This window comes from Trachinotus anak, unplaced genomic scaffold, assembly GCF_046630095.1.
Source record: "Trachinotus anak isolate AG129_WGS33_773 ecotype Australia unplaced genomic scaffold, CSIRO_AGI_Tana_v1 ptg000011l, whole genome shotgun sequence".
NCBI lineage: Eukaryota > Metazoa > Chordata > Actinopteri > Carangiformes > Carangidae > Trachinotus > Trachinotus anak.
In genome coordinates this window covers 24,256,335-24,271,814 of record NW_027273862.1, presented here as the reverse complement: position 1 = coordinate 24,271,814, position 15,480 = coordinate 24,256,335, and the positions used below count along the sequence as shown (strand labels likewise).

General features: G+C 38.0%; 1 protein-coding gene across 1 annotated transcript in view; it reads right to left on the bottom strand.

Annotated features, from left to right (window-relative positions):
- Positions 1–15,480, bottom strand: part of LOC139627963 (A disintegrin and metalloproteinase with thrombospondin motifs 7) — a 75,195-nt gene that overhangs the window by 43,123 nt on the left and 16,592 nt on the right. Inside the window, exons 5-8 of the mRNA XM_071489194.1 lie at positions 13,520–13,603; positions 11,800–11,924; positions 8,368–8,517; positions 6,369–6,512 (exon numbers count right to left, since the gene is read on the bottom strand). Of these exons, the coding sequence (XP_071345295.1) occupies positions 6,369–6,512; positions 8,368–8,517; positions 11,800–11,924; positions 13,520–13,603 (503 nt within the window). The remainder of the gene's footprint in view (positions 1–6,368; positions 6,513–8,367; positions 8,518–11,799; positions 11,925–13,519; positions 13,604–15,480) is intronic.

Sequence of the window (15,480 nt, the reverse complement as noted above, 5' to 3'; positions counted from 1 at the left end):
GTTTCCTTCAATATATCACATGCTTGATTAAAGGAATAATCTTCAGAAATAATACAGCAATGTAGAGTAAGCTCGTTTTTTTATCCTACATTTCCATCTGTGACATTTGGTGAATTATCTTGTGAATTATCTTAGTTTTCATTATACTCAGAGATGAAGATATATTCCACACACAACAAGTGAAGTGAAAATACGTACGAGGAACAATGTGCTGAAACTTAACTAAGCCATAATGCTAGTAGAGGAAAAGTAGTGAGAGAAGCAGTGCTGCAAGTTCAGCATCAAACTTTATTCCTTTTCTCGACAAGAGCTGTCACCAGTGGTTCAAAGCCGCCCTCTTGTTTTGCTTCTTTTTCTACCACTTGTTCTGTAATACAAATAGAAGCTGTGAAGCGTTATCTTCAGCTAAATGCTCATGTCAAAGTGGTAATTGTTCACAATAACAATCCTGACATGCTTAGGTTTAGAAGGTAATATTCATTATGCTTGGTATCTCAGTTTAGCTTATTAGTTTGCTAAATGACACAGAAAATGCAGCATTAGTTTTGCAGGTATTTGGTCATTAACCAAATAATAGATAAGTCAAAATGTTGATCTTGTGATGGTGCTATATAAAAAAAAAAACAGGGAAATCATCAGAGTTACTATAGTGCATCCTGAGGGGGACATGCAAGTCTATACAAACTTTCATAGCAATACAGCCAACATTTTCAGCCACACTGCTTTTTTACTTATGCTCTGCAAAAGTCTGTTGAGTGCTACACGCTTTGAATGGCCAACTAAACATCACAGACATGGGAAAGGTGCAATTTAAATCTTCTGATTGATTCTGCATGTTGGTAAATCTACAAGAAAAAGGTGTGACAAAGCAATTATCCTTTACATAAATTGCAATGATGCTGCTGTGGTGTTTGTTAACATCTTCAGCAGAAGCAATAACATTCAATTCAAAGCACATTAAAAGTATCTCTCCAATTAAAACATGCACATTCAATTAAGTCACCTATCAAAAAATGAATATGATTGAAAGCAATTTCATTTTAATTGACCTCAATGACCCGAGTGTTGATATACTGCACATGTATGTGACTTCTTAATGCATTTCAATTATTGCATAATTTGTTTGAAGAGACCCTTTTGGAATGTCATTAGGGAAACTTAGCAGAGAGTCTGGATGAAGCTGACATGCTCTTCAGGCACAATGTGTTTTGACCTTCTAAATAAGCACAAATGAAGCTTACTGCAGTCAAACTTCCAACCTTTCTTGTAAATTAACATATAGAGAGCGCATATAAATTAAAGGTCTGGCCCACTGCTCTTGAATAATCCTACTACATTATTTTACACTGTAATGATTGAACACCTACTGTGAGAAGCTGCAAACAAATCGGTGGCCTATGTCGCTAACAACATGTTAAGAACTTGCACAGGATGTTCATCCATCCAGCCATTAGCTATACCACTTATCCTTTGAGGGTAGTGGAGGGGCTAGAGCCAATCCCAGCTGACATTAGACAGGTTGCCAGTCTGTCATATGACTTACACATAGAGACAAACAACCATTCACGCTCACATTCACACCTATAGGCGATTTAGAGTTGCCAATTAATGTGCATGTCTCTGGACTGTGGAAGCTGGATCACCCAGAGGGGAACTCTGAATGAAGAAACCCACCAGAACATGCAAACTCCACACAGAAAGACCCCAGCTGGCCAGAAAGTTCAAGCCCAGAACCCTCTGACTGTGAGGCAACAGTGCTAACCACTGAGCAGAAGCTTAGAAATGGCTTGGAAGTTTACATGTAGTCTTAATGGGCCATGTTTCAGTCACTGTTTAAGACCTGGTCCGTTGTCTGACGTCAGAAACAGAAAAGCATGTAAATGAGAACAGCTTTGTTGGAAATTTGGCTGCATTAAAATACTGTATATGCGAGCAGAGTGGTGATTCTAGAGTCGGCTGAGGCCTGAGGCAAAAAATAGGCAGGTGGCCTCCCAAATCTTTTAAAATTCCAAATGTTCACGTTAGTAGAAATTTCAAAAATATAATTATAAGTAAAACATGAAAAACCTAAATAAATAAGTAAATAACTTAAATGTTGGCACAATGCAAACAGCCCACATTATAAGGCCAGCGCTCAACACATGAAGCCCCTTTAAGGAGGTTTCCTTCCGAGCAGTGTTGGCAACGTAGCCATCTTCTCATCTAGGAGCTTTTTGGGCTGACAGTAACTCCTCTCCTCCTCACTAAAGAAGCTCTGAACACCATAAGTCCAATCACCAGCCAGAGAGAGACATGAACAAGCTGTGAATGGGTGTACCTAACAATCCCCATTCTTTTTATTCTAAATGACTTAAATTCACTATCCAAGTTTGATTTTGTTTTGTCAAAATATACAAAACAATTCATTAATTTATTTCACTGCTCTATTCATGATATTTCAGTTACACAGTTTTTTAATGTTAAAGTGTTAGATTTAGATGCAGATTGAGTGACTGCATGAAAAAAATAGCTAATTATATGGGTAGTAACAGCCAGTTTAGTTAGATTAAAATTAAATATAATTTTGTGTGTGCATATTTTGAAAGGTTTTCAAATAGTTGGCAAGACTGCTTCTGAGTTGTTGTTGTAAATTGTCCACAGAATGACATGGGGCCCCTTTAGGGAGGTTTCCCACTAAAATGTCATTGCAAATCCATTGGTTGTTTAAGGGGGAGTTAGCTGCATTTTGAGACATTGCTGTGGAGTGAAGATTGTCAGTCTTTGGGGGTCTGCTTATGCATGGAGCCCCAAGCCTTGCCTGTTCACACTGCGCCTCTGTGTGAGCACAGGGAGAAGGAGAGAAGCAAAGCAATAAAGGGCTGAAACCATCTCACTATAGGCAGAAAGCGAATAGGATGCGATGATGTCAATTAAACAGTTTTCAACAATGTGTTCAATTTTGCACATTGACCATACAATGTCCAGCCATACACCAGATTTTGAAGTAGTCTTGTTATTGAGCTGATTGCTGCATGTGAAAACAACATTGATGAGAACAGTGAGAGTGTATCAAAACAATGAAGGAAAGATCCTAAAATGCTCCGTATAACTGAGGGGAACTGCAGTCAGGTGATAATTTTTTCTCATGGCAAGCAACCCCTTTCACATACACAAATGCGATGCAATCATTGTTCATTTTACTTTGATCTCCAACAAATCAACATTGGTCGAGTTCTGTCACGTGTTGCATTATGTCCCATTATGTAGAAAATACCCTCATGAATTAAAAAGATATGCATTTTGAATTTAAAGAACCTGAAGCTGACTGTTTATGCATTTGACAAGAGAATCATAATTGTAAGATGACCTCACATTGACTACTGAACAGCAGCAATTAAAATGTTCTCCATGAGTGCTTCTGGACTGAAAAGCAGCTCAGAAGGCAAATTAGGTCCTACTGCAGCCTTTGTCAAGACCAGCTTTCCTGGAAATGTGTACAACAATTAATGAACTCTTTGTTGAATCTATATATTTCATATATTTCTGTGTTATGTGTGAAAAAAAAAATTGCCTCTATGGCCTTTAGGTAATTCTCCTCTGGACAGACTCTGGCTCTGTTTAACAGCCCATCTATGTGATAATATCTAAAGCACTTAACTCGGTGTGACCTTTCACATTCCACATAAAATAACACCTACAGACCAAAGCTGTGAGGCAGCATGAGCAGCAGAGGCCTGCGGGACAACTAGATAGATCTACAATAGAGTCCTTGTCTTGTTGTCTGTGAAAGAGATCAAACAGAGAAAATGAGGGGAAATGCTGGCATTTATAGAAATGAGATGAGAAGACAAACATCGGTTGTAAAGTCTCATGTGTAGATAATGATCAATACAGTGGATCTGGAGTGGAGTGGTAGCTGGATGTGGAGGTTACAAGACAAGATACTGAGAGAGAAGGGGGGGTTATTATGTTTTATTGATCTGTCCTTTCAATGGTTATCTTGCCTCAGTCACTGAAAATGGCCTCATCATACATACATAAATGCTTTTTACCATAACGTTGGATAAGTTATTCTGGAGCGGTTTGGTGTCTCGGTCTGCTGTGTTCTGTCAACACTTAGCAGATTTCAATCGTCATTTTCATTCTGTCAAAATTTCTACTCAGCATGTGACTCCAGCAGAATTATTAGCAGTAATAAACTCATACCTGCATCAGGAAACGAGTCTAAGGCTCTACAGCCACGTACGCCCACCACACTCTAACATGCTCATGTTTAGCATGCATAATGTTCACAGTCTTAGTTTAGCATTTGAGAGTGACAACATCTGCTAATTAGCACTAATCGCAATGTACAGCTGAGGTTGCTTGGATTGTTGATACAACGTTGACATGAGGAGAGTGCTAGATGTAAAGTCAGGCAGATTATCTATGGGAAACATGAGTTATTGTGACAATCCATCCAGTAGTTTTCAAGATATCTAACTTCAAAACTCTTCCTCCCTAACTCAAAATTGTGGCCTACAGGAATTCAATACAGGCTCCTGACAGTGATAGCCTGTTAGTTTCATTGTGAGACAGGCGTTCATGCAGGAGACAACCATCAAAAGAATACTAAGAATACAAGTATCCTTTATTTGAAGCCGCTCCAGCTGTGTGGGCTAAGTTGGTAGAAGGGGTGTCACTGTTTCAAATTATCACTCTACGACTATTCCAGCCAAAAATATCACAACCAATAGAGTAAAACCGTTATCATCACATCCTTAGTCAGCAGGTCTGTAGCTGTCGTCCCAGCACTTTGGTCCAGTGTGACGTATCTCAACTTTATTTAAGGGATTGCTATGAAATTTGGATGAATTCTAACGGCTCTCTCCTCTTATCTAGTGCCACCAGCAGGTACAACTTATCAAACTGCTCAGTTCATAACAATATACCTCAAAATCTAATCACCAAATTTTATTAAGCTACAGCCATACAATGCTTTGGGCACAATGTTAAAATAGCATGCTAACATGCTAAACATGATAATTATTGTCCTATATAATATTGTCAGGCAAATTACTTTTGAGAAATAAAACAAAAAAAAAAAACTTTTATCTAAGAAATGTGTAGAAAATTGTGCTGTTAAGCACTGAGGCATCTCTCTCTGTCTCCTTTATAATTACAACTGCAAAGATACACGTACGGAAACACACAAAACAGTGGCCTTTGTGTTGCAAACTCCCACGGGTGTAAATATTGCCCTGCGGCCCTTTTTTTTCCCCAGTGGAGTCAAGAAGCTACAATGCTGTCAAGTAGCTGAACACCCACTAAATGGATTCCAGATGCTTGGAGCTGAGAAACTGGGGCAACTATAGTGAGATATTTCAGACATTCAACACATGTCCTGTTGAAGCCAGAAGTCTTTGACAGTGGCAGCAGCCTCACACACACGCAAGGCACTGTGGATAGATATAGACAGGCATGCAGATATACAATATACTCTTACCTAACTGTAGTCTCAGTGTGTGAGCATTTAGACTGTCTAGACTCTACACACCCTAAAAATCAACACAATTTCCAATCACCAAAATTAGGAGTTTCCCAAATTTCTGTATTTTTCTTTGTTACCATGCTACCACAAACATATGTTAAAACATATAAGGCTGCTGTTCTTTGAATTCCAGATGATCACCGGTTGCAGTGCTTTAATTCCATGGCCAGTCGTTTCAAAAATTACATGGACAAAATTTTATTGCATGATTAACAAAGCTTGACAAAGGCAAATGGCTCAGAAAATGAACACTGAGATTACAGCTTATTAACGACAAACTAACAATAAATTCACCACACGCACAGCTGTCATGAAGAGAAAAATTAGCTAGAGACCAAAACCCTTTTTTTTTTTTTTTTTTTTTGTTTTAAATCAAACTGTGAACAGGTTTATTTCTGCTGTAAAGTTGAGCATTTTAACATGGGAGTCTGTGGGGATAGACTCGTTTTTGAAGAATTGCAGTTTTCAGCACTTTTGTGTTGGCTTCATTTTTCAGGCCCGGAGGTTGCTGCTTGGCATGAACAGGACAATTCATTAAATTAACAAAGTCAGCTGTGACCTGAGATGACAGGTGCTACAGAATAAGCTGTCATCTTTTTTTTTTCAAGATTCTACGTGACAAAGGAATCTGGGAGTCATGTATCATTTACAAAACCTGGTACAATTGAAACTCCTATTTATCTTATTTTATCTTCCATACATATATCATATATAAACTATGTATAGTATGGTTACGATTGCATTTGAGATCTTTACCTGGATGCTGGAAACAATCATGGGCTCGTGAAACCTTGAACTTAAATCTAAAAATGTCACATGTGAGATAGCAGTGCAGTCATACAACATGTGTGACACTCACTCTAAGAAGCGGGTGATATACTGGCGACTGCAGCGTGACCACCTGGGCAGGGAGGTGCCGTACAGGAGCTGTGGAGACATGACGAAAGGTCGTTTCCCAATGGGTTCACAGTCATTACCGTTGCCATCATGCTGAATCCCAAAGCTGTGACATAAAAGCACATCCCACAGAGTGGGCAATTAAAGTGAGTGGGCACAACATGTAACACATACTTCATAGTCCAGCTACAATGTGCCACATTAAACAAATACACGTGTCTGCCTGTGAATTGTGCACGCATAGATGTCAACAATTAACATTTATCTGTTTTGCCGTGGGCGAAGCAATAATGAGCCACTAAGTCATTGCAAGAAAATAAAAAATAAAAATCTGTGCACAGCAGTGACAAAAGAAAGCAAAGCAACAAACTGTTCTTAAACACAGTACATTTGTAACATCTCTGTCTTCAAAGGCTTCACGTTCTTAGGAAGCTCAGCAACAAGAATGACAACTGCAGTGAGAATTAAGCTGCTAATCTGAGGCCTGCTGACGTATTTCTGCTAGTGGCTGCTAAATGCTGGTAAATGACAGTGAATTGAAAACACTCCCACCTCATCTGAATTATGCTTTTTTCATTATTTAATGATTTTACTTTTTAAGAGAGCAATGTTTAACAAATCAAGGTTTTAGCAGATACATTCAGTCCTGACGTGTGAAATGTTTTGCAATTTATTTAAGTGAAAGAAAAAAAAAACGTTCTGTGCTGTGCCTGTGGATTTATTTAAGTATCAACGAAACATTATGCAAACTAATTTGACGCTGTAAACCCATTAAGGTGAAAGTCACAATTGAAGCTTAGTGGAAAATTGAGCTTATGCTCATATGAATTTCATGATGATGTACAACATTTCTGAGGATTCAACATTTAATTAAATAGCAGCAAAACTCATTTTCAACATGTCTGACATTTTGACAAGGAAGGGCAATATCATCAGTCGTCTCAATTTTAGCTTGCAACCGCTGGCATATTTTATCAGCTCTGCATAAATGTGAATTCAGTTAGCCCTTTAAATCAGAAGAGGACACCTATGACCTGAGCAGTAGATGACAAAAGAACCAAAGCTTAATGAGGTCTTATTATGGATTTATGGGAAAGACTAGTGGTGACGAAAATACACACATTTTTTCTTTCTTTTTAAAACACTACCTGTACCATCACACTTTTGTATGCTCGAAACAACCACACTCTGTCAGTCCATTGTCAGTTCATTTGGGATTCACAATGGGCCCCTGTCAATCCAGGACTTGTTCATGCATTCAACATAAAAACATCCTGAACATTTATTCAGGACTAGCTGTCAAGCATGCACACATATGGTGGAGAATAAGGTTCTGTCAATACCTTACTAAAGAAGAGGTGGTAAGCTTTTCCAGGCTCAGATGCACAATAACAATCAAGATGGACAAATACAATGAAGCTATCAGCCACACATTGTTTTCAATTAGTCTGAAGAGAATGTGATTATTATTGCAAATTGCATGGAGAAAAAAAAAGGGTTGATGGAGTGAAGGTCACTTCTGCATGTACCTATTACAGTTTGAGTTATTTCTCATGATTACAATACAACACAGGACAATACAATACAATGTGATACAATGAGAGAGTAGTGGTAAAGAAATTTCTATTTTTCTATTTTTTATAGAAAAATATACCAAGGGCATAAATTAAAAGAAATGGAAATTTTGACATTTTGTCTCTGTGCAGTATTAAAAACATATTTCTATTAGCAAGTTATGTGTTCAAGGATAGCTCTGAGACTGCAAAACTAAACTAAATGCATATGAAAAACAGTGTGTAAGATATGTTGTTAATACTTACAGACCAGGGTCTGTATGTATTTAGATTCATTAAGTTAAATGGTATATATATAGATCAGAATATTATAATAGGTGTGTGTGTGTGTGTGTGTGTGTGTGTGTGTGTGTGTGTGTGTGTGTGTGTGTGTGCAGTTAACCTTACTTGTGTCCCAGCTCGTGAGCGACAGTGAAGGCCAATGGGAGGCCTGTGTCCTCACTAATGCTGCAACTGCGATGCGGCTGACATATCCCTGCCACATGGGACAGACCCAGAGTCTCACAAGGCATGTTGATGGCTGCACAGATGTCCTTCCTTTGAAAAGTGAAGGTGGAGTGTTGGTCAGATATCAGTTGAAACAGATGAAACACAATGAAGATCTGAATTACAAAGTGATGGAGAACAGATGAAAATGGTGGGAGGTGGACTCATACTACTAAAGTACCATCGTCATATTGTTTCAATTAAGGTGCAACATAACTGCAGGTTCCACCGCTGTAAATACATGGGAAATTCCTCACAGTTACATGATTGTTTAGCCACAAGATACTAACGACTATCACTGGTATGCTCCTTTAAATCCACAGAAAGATTTCACAACAATGTTTTCTGCATTTAACTCATCCTTGATTCTCTGAATTAATGTACAGAAAGTTCTCATAGTTATCCAACAAGTCAGTGGCCAGAGAAGAACAAGAAAAGTAGAGAGAACAGAAAAACAGCACGCCATTGAGGTGGTAAAGTGACATGAAGTGACTGATAATGTATCAGCCGAGGAGGAAGAAGAGGACAGCGGGAGCAGGGAAGGCCGTCTTTGGTGGGCCAAAAAAACAGCTGAAAGAAATCAATCAAAAACAAGGGAGTGAGTGGAATACGATAGCAAAAAGGCAAGATAACACCTATTTGTACTGAATTTGCACCTTTTAGAAAACTCATCCAGTATTCTCTACTTTTTTAACCCACCAGCCACCTTTCAGCAACCGACAAGCCACAACCACTAAATCCTTCTTGCTGTGTTGATCCCCACTGATTCATCCAGCATCCTTACCTTTGATATGACTTCCTATTGCAGTTGTTCTTCTCCTGGTCTTCCTTTCAACCATTTCTACCTTCTCATCATACATAATCTCATCTCACTTTTCTTCTCTTTCTACTTTGACATTTTTTGACAGTTACTTTGACTGATTTTTCCTGTTATAGTGTCTGTTGACATCCATAAGTGTTGGTGCTATGTGTCTTTGTATGTGTGTTTTTGTAAAGCTTGGCTGTAAATTAATTTCCCTGTAAGGGACAATAAAGATACTTTGAACTTAATAACAATACTGCTTAGAGCTCAATATATAATCACTGCAGTTATGTGCACAAAACAGAAAAAATAGAGTAGGCAGCTGGATTGATTAAAATTGATTTGTATCTGTCACACCTGTCACACCTGTGAGAGGGACGATTGAAAAATGCAGATGAAATACTCTCTGTGTAGACTTGCCACGAGCACTGCCAAAACATGGGTGACCTACATCCAAACCATGCCTGAATGCACAAACAAGTATAACGGCTGGGTTATACTCTATATGATTGTGTGAGAAATGAAAAAAAAAAAAAAGAAAAAGAAGTTCAAAACCTGCATACTTTCTCATCTCCACGTAGCTGGCCAATCACCGGGTGAAGTGGATGTGAATGTAGGAAAGTTGAGACAGACTAGAGCGTACAGTGTTTCTCAGTGTTTACAGATCTGTAGGTGAAGAACCAAAGTGATATGGCAGAGACGTACTACAGTCTGAAGAGAACATTCTTCCACCTCCACTTTAATCTGTGTAGCTGTTTCAACAAACAGGAACAAGGTGAAGGATAAACTCTGTTCTACTGTGCCCAGTTCACAAGAAAGAAAAAGAAACTTTTTGTTGCAGTAAACGGACAGCAACCTTGTAGATGCTATCACAAAACAAAGGCAAGCTTTCTGTTCCCTGTTTGCATCTAAAACAAACTAATAATGTCAATGATGTGCATGTTTGGGGGCTAACCTTAACACAAGCTAAACCAAAAAAATAACAACAAAATTAATTTGCAGTCAGTGTATATACTTTGTACCCTTTCTTGTGGCTTGTCTTTGTCCAGTTCTTGATTATGCAGCTGAGGTTTGGGGTCACATGAGTTACCCCAGAAGCAAAGCTGTGATTAATGGCTTCATCTGATATGTCCATCAGTGCTTGAAGTCCGGTACGCACAGGTATGCAGTACTGGAACATCTTTATTTTATTCTTTAGCGCACTGTTACATTTTCTGTTTCAGAGGGCAGTACATGCATCACATGTTCACCTCTGGACAAATCACGTTAAGCCTAGCAGAGTCCATCTATGCCTATTCAAAGTTCTCTGATGCTAGTTTAATTAACCAAAGTGTGTCCAGAGGGATCATGGCGTGCCAGTCTGATAATAAGAGACGATCACATGCCTCCTCTGATAGATGTGGAGTAACTCCATTGCAGATCTGAAGCATGATAAATTCTGTTACTGCAAGCACGCACACACGCAGCAGTAAACCCGTACCACATACATAATATACAGTATCAAATTAATACTTTGGCAAATGGTTCCTTTGAGAAAATAAATGTATATTGGGAACATAGGTGTCTTTTATTCAATGTAGAAATTTTTAATTTAATAATATTTTGCTTATATCGGCACTTCTTTTTTTCCACTTCAAGCACTGATTTCCATGGGTTTCCTAGACAATGCTCACACTATCCTAAAAACAGGAGATATTGGGTTGGAGCCCTGTGATGTTCAGTGAAAGGTTTGTTTTGGCAGGCTATGACAAAAAGTTAATCAATATGGGCAATATTTTACAAGCAAAAATAATATTTAAATTGGATCAACAACAAAACGGCCCCTGGATAAAGAACTTGCATGATATAAGTTGTAAATATGGGTTTTAAGATATGTTTAAAGCTAGGAAAGATTTGTATTGTAGTTATATCTAAGCGAAAAGTGTTTCATAATGTAAAACAGGTAAAACTGGAAATGATCTTTTTACTGAAAATGATTTCCTTGGTCTGTTTGTGCCATGATTAGAGCAGATAGCCTGCCTCTTCATATTGAAACAAGCTCTGCTATGGAGGAAGAAAGTTTAATTTTTCCAGTGTGAGCTCGGATGATAAGAAGGATACAGGTGAATGACTCTCGTCTGGAGTTGCTGTTTTGAAAAAGAGACCTTCTTGATGATTACTTTTGTTGTTGATTGCCTGGACTGATTTACTTGAATTTAATTCTGTAAATCTAATGCACTCATTGTACCTGCAGTTCATCTGTAGGCACCGGGCATCATTATTTTGTCAGCATCGATTAACTGCAGTCCTAATCCAGTATAGGGCTCTACAGCTCCTGACATGACAGCTGTTAATATTTCAAAGCACAGACGTCGACCATGTTTGTGATCAAGATACATGCAGCTTTGATTCTACTCTCTGCAACCATCTAAATCAGTATATCAATAACTGGTCTGGGACAACGTGACAAAAAACAAATTATGTACTACATCTCTTGGAAGTTGTGATTATGTTTGGTTGAGAGAGAGAGAGAGCTTGGTCAATTCATTTACCTGGTGAGCAGAACGGCCACGTCATGGTGCAGCGGGTGTTCGTCTCCTTTCATGTTGAGTTTTTTCTGCCACTTGCAGAAGCTGCTCAAGCTGTTGTCAGCATGATGTGTAATCTTTAAGTCATCCTGTTGTCCGCATGTCACATTGAGATGAAGGGAAGAAAGCAGAGAGGAAAACCAATCAAGATATTTGCAGCTAATGCACTCTGAGCGCACAAAACGGGCTGTTGCTGGTGCACAGCTAAGATGAAGAACATAGGTTCTATTCAAAGGAAAGTGGTCTGAAATAATTGCTTTACGTTCAGTTTAATTGCAACCTCACCGCTTTCAGACTTTTACATCAATGCTGTCGGCACTAAATGTCTGTACATGTTTACAGGTGGTTTGGAGGAACTTACATGTTCCAGGAAATGTGTCTGTGCATATGCTTTTCAGTTTCTATCTTTATTTAAAGCCTGATCTGCCACTATATTATCAATGTACATATCAGCTATGCTTGTATTAGTTTTAGTTCTGTTTATTTATTCCATTCATATCTATATCATATTATATGCTGCTGCAGGATACAGTTAAGTTCTACCTGATAAGCACTGATTTCTGCCAACAACATCAAAGCAGCAATTATTTTGAACAGGAATAACCTTAGAATGAGTCATTATGTGATGAGAATGTGATTATGCAAACACTAAGCTGTGTACAGGTGCCATTCAAAAATACCTGTTTTACACAGAACTGACATTCACAGCTAATATGACATTTAGGTTCTTTGGAAATAGTTTAACATCAGGTGTTTTTATCTACAAAGTTGTTTTTCTCCAGTGTAAAAATAATTAACTGGCCTTTGCTTGGCCTATTTTGTGTTTAGATTATTCCATAGCGTCAAAAACTATTGTTAATGCTGAGGTAAACAACTCTTCAAATACATTCACTACGTACTCAGCTACTGGATAAGAAACAGGTGTCACAAAGGACCAACAGACTACACAATAAGAAAGTGACAGACATTCATTATGAATCTCACTGCTTTTGTCTTCTGTTGGTTCTACTGAATTCAGATTTCATGCTTTTTAACATCGAAATTTGTAATTTGAGTGTCTTTCATCTTTGCATTTTTACTTCATATTGAAATTACTGTTGGAAAACATAGAAAAACATCAAAGGAACATTTTGGGCGATGCCCTTACTTGCTTTCTTGTTGAGGGCCAGATGAGAAGATACCATGTGCTCAGATCTGTATGGTGAAGATGGTATGAAGCTACAGCCTGCAGCCAGTTAGCTTAGCTTACTATTAAGACTGGAAATAGGGGAAACCGCTAGCCTGGCCCTGTCCAAAGGTAACAACCATCCACCAACCAGCATCTCTAAAGCTCAGTAATTAACATATTGTTTGTTTGTCATCATAGCTTTTCACTGAGGCAGCAAAGGCACCACACATGAACAATAACTTAAATTTTACTTCACAGATTAGGATCAGGCTTTCTGGGTTGTTTGAAGTGATTCAAACGACTTACATGTTAGTTTGAAAGAATTATTTTGAGGTTGTTTTTCTTTTTTTGGAAGCCCCACTATGCGTTCCTCACATTATTACTATACACATACACGTTCTGTTCAGTATGCCTTTGAAGAATGAAGCTTAATTACAGTTTTGTTTTTTTGTTTTTTTAAACTGGGATCATCTCAAATTAATCACATTTCATTAACATGTACAAATATGTTTTTACCTCGTCCTGCTCCAATAGGATGAGTCGAACCACCACAATGTTGATTGCGTTTCCAATGCTGGCATCTCTGAACAGGCCTGCCACCTGAAAAAAAAATAAAATCTAATGAGGTCTTTCTATATTGCGACCTCTTAAAATCAGCACTTTCAGAGCCATTTATTCCACACGTTCTTACTGAGTCTACATGGCTTGACCTTTTAAGTACTGACAATCTATGATTATAACTTGCAAGTATATCAATTTAACCTCTTATGTTTTTGTAGTACACCACACAAATGTCAATAAACGTTATGAAATTAACCTTTCAACTTTGAGTCACAGCAGCTTTGAGTGTTCTCAACTAATATGAAGAAAACTGTCACCCAGCATCCTAAAATAATTCCTTTTTTTTTTTTTTTTTTTTAAAATAAGAGAGTTTGCTCGGATAGTTTTGTCACTTGTTTTTTCTATATAAAAAGCACCAAAACCTAATGACAGACTGGAATGTATAAACTGCAGCTTAGACAGTGACTCGTTTTCTTGAGGTTAACAACTGTGAGAAACACAAAATGAGAGCCATGAAACAAAGGTGTAAGGTGAAAAAAAAAACTGACTCTTGTCAAGAACTCAAGAACACCAGCATCATTATCAACTGGCTCAACGGAGGCTTCCTCTTCCTTCCTTTTTCTGATGCTCTCTTATTTATTTTTTTACACACACACACACACACACACACACACACACACACACTTGTACTTCTATCTTTGTGAGGACACTCATGGACATAATACATTCCCTAGCCCCTTACCCTAACCTTAACCATCACAACTGAGTGCCTAACCCTAACCCTGACCCAAACCTTAACCTAAACCTAATTCTAACCATAACTCTAAAACCAAGTCTTAACCCTCAACATGTGATTTGAAGGTGTCTCAAAAAGTGAGGACCAGCCAAAATGTCCTCACTTTCCCAAAATGTCCTCACTCTGTTAGCAAAATACTTTTTTTGGTCCTTACTATGTAGCAAGTACAAGTACACACACACACACACACACAGTCAGGTCCATAAGTATTTGGATAATGACACATTTTGCCTCATTACACTGCCACAATAGATTTGAAATGAAGCAGTCAAGATGTAATTTAAGTGTAGTCTTTCAGCTTTAATTCAAGGTGTTTAATAAAAAACTATTTATATATATACTCCCTCATCTTCAGAGGCTGTGATGAGTGGACACTGTTGGGACCATTTTTCCACAACGCCCACTTCATGCAGCGACTGGTCAGGTGTGCAGAGATAATGTAGGGTTTCAACTTTTCTTTGTCTCTCTCTTTTTTCCTTCACACAACTAATTCTGTCACTTTTAATATGTACAACTGATGTACAACTGCGTGACATAAAAAAACTGCAATTATACAAACCTACTTCAGTCTGCTGATAGTTCAGTTTCTACAGACTGGTGGTAGAAGCAATTCTCATATTGTACTGGTCAGATTCCTTCCATTTTTCCTGTTGTTAGCATGTTAACATCTACATACTAAACCTTCTGTACAAGTTGTGTAACTGAGGCACTTTAGACAGAACAGCTTTGACACACATAAAGGACTTAATTCATCAGAACTCCATTTGTACCCATTGTCTCTCATAGTAGCACCCATTCACAGATATTCTTGGTACACGTCTTGTATATGAATCAACCTTGCAATAATTTTTTTAAAAGCTTATCAGTAAAAATAAATATGCTTTCAGTCTATCTTTATCCATTTTCTCTATTGTTTATCTCGTGAGTAATAGAAAATAGAGCTGCAGCTATTTAAAGCTTGTGTTTTTTTTGTTGGTTTTTTTTTTTGTTGCAACAATGTGCTGTTATTTTACATTTCCTCTCAATGCACATACTGTGTTAGTGCACCCAATCCTCAGGGTTAAATTGTGCTTGATGAATTCCCATTGCATCTATCTTTACTGTAAGTTCTTAGGCTCTG